The sequence below is a fragment of the Microtus ochrogaster genome, chromosome 5 (assembly GCF_000317375.1).
Source record: "Microtus ochrogaster isolate Prairie Vole_2 chromosome 5, MicOch1.0, whole genome shotgun sequence".
NCBI lineage: Eukaryota > Metazoa > Chordata > Mammalia > Rodentia > Cricetidae > Microtus > Microtus ochrogaster.
The window spans coordinates 3347085-3356395 of NC_022012.1; the positions used below are offsets into that span (position 1 = coordinate 3347085).

Sequence of the window (9311 nt, forward strand, 5' to 3'; positions counted from 1 at the left end):
GTAGCGCGAACACTATTTTTGAGTGCTAATATTTAATAGCTCGCTTTCCTCGGGACCGTGCAGCGGCAATCCCATCAGCTACGCTCCCGTGCACTCTCCAACACGCTCGGGCATCTGCGCCCACAGTAACTGTCAGAATTCAAATGACTCCCAAACGTACAAAAAGAACTGGCCTTTTTTTTTTTGGGGAGGGGGGGGATTGAGACAGAGTTTCTCTGTAGCTTTGGAGCCTGTCCTGGGACTAGCTCTGTAGACCAGGCTGTCCTTGAACTCACAGAGATCCCAGAGCTCCGCCTGCTCTGCCTATTGAGTACTGGGATTAAAGGCATGCGCCACCACTGCCCGGGTTTCTATCTGCTCCCATTGATTTAGGGGCTAACTGCTAATGCAAGACTTGGAAAACCCTGCCTAACTTGCTATAGTCAAGATCTTTAGAAAATGAAACAAAAACTCCACAGCCATATCTAGCACCAGCCTGTAACAACGACACCTGGCACACAGGAGGGAGAGGAGTCCAAAGCTTGTCAGGGCTGCAGATTCTATCAAGGCTGGAGATAAGGCCAAGGGTTAAGAGCACTGGCTGAGTTCAGTTCCCAGCACCCACTCCTTTGGACTTCTGCAGATTCCCATATGCACGTGACACACATACATACACTCAGACAAACATTAAATAAACAAAGACTCTAAAATCCTGTTTAGAAAATGGAAAGGCTGGCAGAATGGTTTAGTAGGTAGGATGCTGCTGCCAAACCTAAAACCTGAGTTTAAACCCTAGGTCCCAATGGCAGGAGAGAAATGATCCCACAAGTTATTACACCCCCCCCCACACACACACAATCTCTCTCTCTCTTTCCTATTTTGGAGAAAAGAGAGGCACAAGGAGGGCAGGCAAGAGGGAGAAAGTAGCACTATTAAAGTTACAGAAAACAATTACCCATTATCCCACACTTAGGAAATTGGGTCAAGAAGATCATAAATTTGAGGCCAGCCTGGGCTGTAGTTGTCTCCACCTCAAAATAAAAACCAAAAAGGTTAATTATAAATTCAGTTTTCGATACAACTACTCTGGGTTTAAAAATAAACAAACAAACAAACAAACAAAAAAGAATACTTGAGAAGTGGGTGGCATTGGGTGATATCAAAAGTCATCTGTGTAGAATGTATGAGAAACTCTGAGCAGAGAGAGGATGGCTGGAAAGCTGCCCCCATAAGCGGGTATGTGCAGAGGTAAGGCCCGGGCTGGCCAGCCTCAGAAGAGTCCTGGTACTGGGTCCAAAGCCATCTCCAAACCAAGTGGCCATTTTACCCTTTGAGTGTCAGGAAAACTTAAATCTCTGTACTTCCTTTATGTGCCTGTTTGCATTCACAGACTCCCATTTTGGGAACAGGGTAGGGTGAACTGGAGTCAGGGCTGGGGCTTTACAAGAACCACTGACCGACAGGCCCAAGCGGCGTCTGCACTACATGTAAGAGTGGTGGCTAGCTCTGTATACTAACCAAGATGCATGGTCAGGTTTACAATTCAGTGGTAGTGTTGCCTGGTTCTGGGTCTAATCTGCAGCACAAAGAACAAGCTAAATTTCTTCTTCCTTTTCTTTTTCTTTGGACTCAGGATCTCACGTAGCCCAGGATGGCATTCAAACTATGTAGCTGAGCTAGTCATTAACTCCCGATCTTTCCGCCACCATTTCCAGAGTGCAGGGCTGGTCAGACACACTGAATCCCACTTCTAAGGGTGGTAGATTACCCATGTTTACGCTTTTCATTCCCTGGGGCCATGACTCTTCCCTCCCTGCACCCTCCCACCTCCTCTTTTGCAAACACTTCTACCCTCAAAGTCATTTTCCCCATTTCTCAGATTACCTGAATTGCCTTGTAGGGAAGAAAAACAGCCATTTTGTTTGAAAACTTTGTAAAAAGCTATTTGTGACAGAAGTCAGAATAACTAACAAGACAGACTAGGTCCTGGTTGCACAGACTGTGGGTTTCATTACAATATTATTCATGCTTGAGTTTTTGTTAATAATGTCTTGTTGGTACAGTACTGTATTCATTAATAGTATTATTTATATATCTCCTCTTAAAATAATCAGGGAAAAAAGAGAAATCTGTCTTTTATGTAATCTGTCTCACAATGCCATAGTCTGTAACACTGCGTTGCCCACATCAGATGGACTTCCTAAGTCTGAAAGCGACAAAGAAACTCACTACTTGTATAAAAGCCCCGAGGCCTATATTTGATCACAAAGAGCTTCAAATATAAACACAGTCCCAAAGATGGCGTGGTGGACAGATGTTTTAAATTACTTTAAATGGAGTAAAACCAGCTACCAGTAATTACAAATGGCTTAATTACAAAATATTAGATCATATTTACTTTGTATTTAAATTAATCTTTTTTTATATCTTTTGTTTTTGAGACATCATTACCCCCTCCTTCCAACGTCCCTCATACCCCAGGCACAGAGCCGCTTTCCCGAGAGACAGATGCCCATATACTGAAATCAGCAGGCCACTGCCTCTCATTCCATGTGGGCACAAGGTCTGCTGATCATGGCTTCTGGAGGCTGTAGTACGTGTGGCTCAGGCCTAAGGGGTGCTTAGCATGAGCATCAGGGTTTGCTCTCCAGGGCCCCCAACTACAGCTCCTCTAACTTCCATTCCAAAGCATTTAATTCCATTCTTAAATGTCTACTGTCACAGGGGACAACCAAAATGTTCTCTAATTTAGAGCGAGACTCCCAGCACCTGAGAGGTGCAGGCAGAAGAAGATGAAGGTGGCCAGGGGCAACCTAAGCTATGTAGTGAGTGCAAGGCCAGCTAGGGATACGTAAGACCTGACCTCAACTATGTGAGGTCTCAACTTCAATTCTCAACTGGGAGAGAAAAAACCCTAGAGTAAAAGCCACAGCATTGCCGATGCATTCAGCGTTCAGCAGATGAAGTCACTGGCATCTGTTTCCCTCAAGAGATACATAGCAGGCCCCACAACCCCTGGGTTTTATATGCAGTGATTCGAGCTAACGTGAGTGAAAAGTTAAAACTGATTTTTAAAATATATGGACATTTTCTTGCTACTTCACAAAATAATCCAGCATGACAACTGTTTACGTGGTTAAATCACATACGTAAGTTAGCATTTAAATAAAGCACACAGGAAATTACTTGCTAACTCTGTTTTGTAAGGGACTTGGGCGTCTTAGGCTAGGAACCCTGTGTATGGGAGCACAGGTCTCACCACGCAGCCTAGCCTGGAACTTGCCACTTCTGCCTCTCATCTTGTGGTGCTGTATTCCTGGCATGGTGACATTTTAAGGTCTTTTTTTGTACTGTCTAACCTCAAAGTCCTCCTTAAGTGACAGTGTATTTATTCACTAGAAATAAAGCTACAAGGACACCACACAAGACAAGCTTTTGGTGGCAGTGCCACCCCGTCCTCTTCTGTTTCCTCTACCACTTATGACACTGTTTAACAACTGGGGGTGAGGGGTGGGGTCTTAAAAGCTCACTAGCAAATTCTGAATCTGACTCCTACACTTTAAAAACTGGCTAATACCTCCAAGTTTAAAGGTAACTGAGTCCAAAGTCTCTTCTTACTTTAATACTTAGACCATGAACAAAATTGGTCTGCAAAGGGGTGGGGGGTCAGCCCAGAGGAAGGACGTTTTCCTGTGTGTACCAAGGTGCTTGTGTGGCAGCTGCGGCCTTGGGCCCCTCTAACCAAAGAGAAAGGTCTAAGGGTGTGTGGTGAGGGAGGTCCTATAGACAAAAGCCAGAGGGTCCAGAGGTTGAGAGCCTGGCTACTCTTACAGAGGATCTCAGGGTTGGGTTCCCAGCACCCATGGCTCATAACCGCCTGTAACTCCAGTTCCAAGGCATCTGATGTCCTCTCCTGTCCTCCATGGACACCAGGTATGTACACACATGCAGACAAAACATGCTAGATCTCAGAGTACGACGGGTGGCTCTGGGGTTCTTGACAAACATGGCCTTAATATAGTTATAAATATCCTTAAGGTATTTAATATTAATGTTAATATTAATATTGTTATATTATAATATTAATATAATAGTGTTATGGTAATATAAATATATGGTTTAAAATAAGTTTAAATGTGGCAAGATGGTACACCAGCACCAGGCAGAGGCAGGGGGACTGCAAGTTTGAGGCTGGTTTGGACAGATTCTATTTCAAAAACAAACGGACAAAAGGGGGGGCGGATTATGAATACCACAGCATGAAGTCCAGCACCCCTGAGGCAGTCATGCAATACAGCTGTGCTTTTTCTTCTTTAGAGCAACTAAAAATAAAACAATGTGCTTTTCATCACATTACAAAAGGATGAGGAGTGCCAACTCAGATCCCGGGCGGAAGTCAGCAATCAAACACAAACACACATGGTACGTGGTGGTGCACCAGAAACCCCAGACTTGGGAGGTAGAGGCAGGAGGACCATGGTTCCAGGTCAGTCATCACTCCTAAGACCACCTCAGGAATGTTTGTGGGGGAGGGGGGAGGTGAGATGGTTCCGTGGGTAAAGCTGCTGGTTGCCTAGGGTCTTACGCGGTGCTGGGAGAGAGCACACCCCTAAAGTTATTCTCGTGTCATTGTAGCTGTGCACACAATTAAGACACAAACATGATACCAAAACCTGAAAGAACAACTTAGACCCTAGAGGAAGACTGCGCTGACGGCGCAGTAGGAAAACTCCACGCAAGCTACTTTGAAATAAATACAATGCGCCCACATGGCACTGGGTAGAAAACTTTCTAGGTTCCCTAAAGGAAATCAGATATCCAAACAGATTGGCTGTGGCTCTGCAGCAGGGTGGTACTCACCTGAGGCCGCGTTCATCAGCGTCTGGGGCACCGCTGGGCTGGCAGATGCAGGGACGTTCAGTTGCGAGAGCATGGCCTTTCGGGGGTCCTGCCATGTTGTTGTCTGATCGATGTGACTGAGACAGAGAAAAGTGAAGAAGGCAGACATTATGGCTCCCTTATGAGCAAAGGAGGTCAAATGAGAAAGAACACCCTCACCACACTCCCCAACCCCAGCAGGGAGTCCTAACCCTGCCACACTCAGGGACACTTTCACCTCTGAAATGTGTTAAATATGAGATCTGGAGTCTTAGGTGACGAGACACCGCCGTTTCTTAGGACAGAGTGTCACTTCTAATTCAAAGAGAAAGTGGTGTCTGAATCACCTAAGGTGGGAATTGGGATCAAAATTCTGGTTTGGCTAAAAATGATAACTTAAACAAGCTTTTAGGACTCAAATTCTCTTTCAAAAGTAAAATGTCCTATTAATACATATACTCCAAAGCCAAAGCTAAACAGGAGAAGGAACCGAGTACCAACAGCCAACTCTCTCGTTCCTGTGCAATGTTCCTGGACACCAACTACAGCTTCCCGCCATAATACTGTGCCCTTACACTGTGAGCGCCCTCCCTCTCATACATGACTTTTGGCGCCTATTTTATCACAAACATGAAAGCAGTAATAAGTACACAATCATTATCCTAAAGTGGAACATCAACAGCTTAAGCACAGCAGGAAAAGGCTAGCGGTTGTGGAAAGAAAGGGCAGTAAGTATATCTGTGAGGACCGGTAAAGAGTTCAAACTAGGGAAAGGCATGGCGCCTGTCACTACACTCGTGTTAATGCTGGTATAAGCACACAAGTTGTCTTTAACCAGCTCCTCTTCTCCGTGGCTGCTCAGGTCAAGGCCATACAGCCTAAACTTGGTTCAAATTTTGCTAAGCCTCATATAGGGGATGTTGGGGCTTACTCCACCTTCCCAATCCTGTACATAAACTGTCTATCCCCGACAAGTCACTGAATCTTGTTGGTACACTTTTCCCCTAAAAGAAAAGAGAAAAATTATTTCTAGTTTTTTGGTATGTGTCTGAAGTTGTCCCTGTAACCTTCTCGCTAATCCATTAAATAAGTTTCCCCCCCAGATCTTAGGAGAAGCTCGTAAGGCACATCCTCCTCACTGCTCAGCTCAGGTGCTTCGACCTCAGGTAGCACCAACCATCTTGTGTTCCCCAGCAACTTAAGGCGGTGACAAGATGTCACATGTCACAATGCTTCTGTCATGATAATGGATTGAACCTCTGAAACTGTCATGGTCATGGTATTTTTTCACAGCAATAAAAACCCTAAGACAATGGGTCAACTCAAAAATCAAGGCAAAAAATAAGAAGCCACCAACCAAAGCCCAGGGATGGCTCATGTGGAAAATACACTTGTCACAAGTCCTGACAACCCAATAAAGGTGCAAAGGGAGAACCAAGTTTGCCCTCTACGTGCACGCACATGCAAGCACGCACACGCACACGCGCACACGCGCACACGCACACACGCACACACACACACACACCATGGCAGATAATTAAAGAAAAAATAAAATAAAAAATTCTTGGTTGTGCATTTAATTATCAAACACAGAATCAAGGTCTGGGCATAGAGGTGCATGCCTTTAATCCCAGCATTCAGGAGGCAGGGGCAGGAGGATCTCTAGTTCAAGGCCAGCCTGGTCTACAGAGCGAGTTCCAAAATGTCAGAGCTGCATGCATATCATTTTATCTTTCTGGGAAAATAAGTAATTTTAATAGTTTAAAGTCCCGATAACTAAACAGCAAGTTCACAGAACAGACTACCCTACACCACAGTGTGCTATTCTTTCCCCCCTTCTGTAGCAACAGTCTTAAAAGTGGTTCCCAGTTTAAACACTTGTGTTTCTATTTCTAAATGTTTCTATTCAGAAAGTTATAGATTACACTGTTACATTCTTCTATTACATGTACCTCAGATGCAGAATGTCAGAGCAGATAGAGTTGTCTGGTAGTTGTGCAGGATAAAAAGGAAGAATAAGAGGCTGAAAAAGTAGATTTTACAAGCTTTTTCGTTTAATAAACATTTTCAAAAGTAGATTTTCAAAAGGGGCTTAAACATACAGTATCATTAGGTCTCATTTATGGTAGCATCAATTACTTGTGCTAGTTCCAGACTGTAACCAAGATGACATTGTTTTGAATCAGCAGGATAGCTCAGCAGGCTGCACTGTGTTTGGCTTCCTGGAATCACCTACCTCCCACGTGGGAAACAAAGAGCTTGCTCTTATGAGCCTGTCTTCTGACATCCACATGGACACAATGGCATGAGCAAGCAACACACATGGTTTTTTAAATAGAAGAGACAATTTGTACTTATAGGCCAAAGCAACTGACCTCTTTCTCATATTAAGAAAAGCTGATTTAGCTGGGCATGATTTTAATCCCAGCACTCAGGAGGTCTAAAGATCAGGTTCCAGGACAGCCAGAGCTACACAGAGAAAACTTGTCTCAAGAAGAAACGGTTGGTCCGGGGGCTGGTGTACTGTTTATACCATTAATCCCAGGACCCTGAAGGAAGCGGGAGTTCTAGGCCAGCCAGGGCTGCACAGAAAAACTCTGACTCTAGGAAAGCAGCAAGGGTGTTTTTAGGTTGGGTGTGAAGACTGTTTGAATTCTGAGCTTTGGCTGTTGCTGTTGGCAGCTGGGCCAGATTTCCTGCCCCTTATCAAATCCATGCTCGTTGTGAAAGTGTTATTTATAGCCACATGCTACAAGCTATTCTCAAACCAGGAAAGCCTGTGCTTAACTGGCTCTAGGAGAGCAGTATACTGTTCAATCTAACCTCTCCAGGTCCAGTCGGAGACCACAGCCGTTCCTTCTTATAAACCCATCACCTATCTTTTAAAAGTCTCAAAGACTCAGAGGAAAAAACAAGACATAATTCTCTGATAAGGACAACTTATGCACTTTTCTTCTAGTTGTTCAAGAGTGTCAAAGTGCTGGGCTGTCAGAAAAGCCCAAAAGCGTGTGGGCAGAGACCGAAATGCCTGTGACAAATGATCTTCAGAGTAAAATGGCACAGCGCTTTGTAATCTGACCTGGATGGAAGGTTTCCCTGCTCATAAACAGGGAACAGCTAAGAGACCACACACACCTTCCCTCAGGAGTTGCTCCTGAGCGGGAGCTGTACTGAGGAACAGCTCCGGGTGAGGTCATCTTCAGCCAAATGGTGTCTCTCTCCACAGTTACATTCAACATGCTTGTCACAACATTGGAGCGATGGACACCACTTCTCCCAAGTTCACAGCTTTTCTTTTTCTTTTATGATACAGAACAAAGTCAGCATATGTGAGCTGAGAACAAAAGCCAAATGCCAGGTCTGGGAGTTCTCAAGGACTTGTAGCCTTTCCTAACTGGTATTGTCAGGAAAAAGAATGAAACAAGAAACGCCAGCACTCAGGAGGCTGAGGCAGGAGGATTGTGATGAATTCAAAGTTAGTCTGGGCTCCAATGCGAAATGCTGTTTAAAAAACTGAAGGAAGGAAGGTTGGTTGACCTCTAGCAATTTTAAATGGTCTCCTAAATCACCTTATAGACATGTTATTTTACCTAAAAACGCCAGATTAGGGCTTCACTGGTTCAGTCTTACTGTAGTTGATTAAACAAACTGACTGTCTTTAAATGCACAGGACAGGTCAGAAAAGTGACTGTTGTACAGACGAAGGCAGTGTTAACCTAGAGTTCAAGGCTGTCGGCTGAGAAGGTGAGACCCTGAGGTCAGGAAGCAAAGATCTGCAGTGCAGACTCCACCTCATCCTCCACTGCTGTGACATGAATGAAGCCTAAGGCCCTAGACTAGGGCAGGACGTGGAAGAAGACAGGCTTAGGCAGTCCATCTGATCTCATCAGCCCTCAGTGGCCACACGAGACCTGCTCAATGCACTGGCTTAAAGACTACGGCAAACAAAGGTCCTTTGGGTGTTCTGGTTCCCAAACCTACATGAGGGAAACCATCTTACTAAAGATCTGGAGCCAAATCCAACACATACTTACAGCTACACTGACTTCAACTGCTAACACAGCACGACCGTGGCCACCCAAACTGCTAGGACAGGACGGGTCTGTTAAGTCTGCAAACACTCTCCAAACGGCAGACTACACACTAAACAAAAACAACTATGGCTGAGAACACCAGCCCCCACTGAACATAACAGAAGAATCTTAAGATCGTATTTTCGTTAAGAATTTAAAGTATGTGTGTGATGACTTTCAGAAGTCAGGGCTTTTCTCCCATCATGTGGGGTCCAGGAATCCCATCAGGCTGCCAGGGTCCTTTTAGCCACTGAGCCTCTACATATTTCCTTTAAAAAAATTACTTTATGTATAATGAGTATCTACCTGCATGAGTGTGTGTGTGTGAGTGAGAGAGAGAGAGAGTGAGAGAGAGAGAGAGAGAGAGAGAGAGAGAGAGAG

The 9311-nt window shown here is 44.7% G+C and overlaps 1 protein-coding gene across 1 annotated transcript in view; it reads right to left on the reverse strand.

The window, feature by feature from the left end:
- The window catches only part of Yap1 (Yes associated protein 1), a gene marked incomplete at its 5' end in the record, with an annotated part of 87991 nt that overhangs the window by 48658 nt on the left and 30022 nt on the right, over positions 1-9311 (reverse strand). Inside the window, one exon of the mRNA XM_005346808.3 lies at positions 4840-4955. Coding sequence (XP_005346865.3) covers positions 4840-4955 — 116 coding nt within the window. The remainder of the gene's footprint in view (positions 1-4839; positions 4956-9311) is intronic.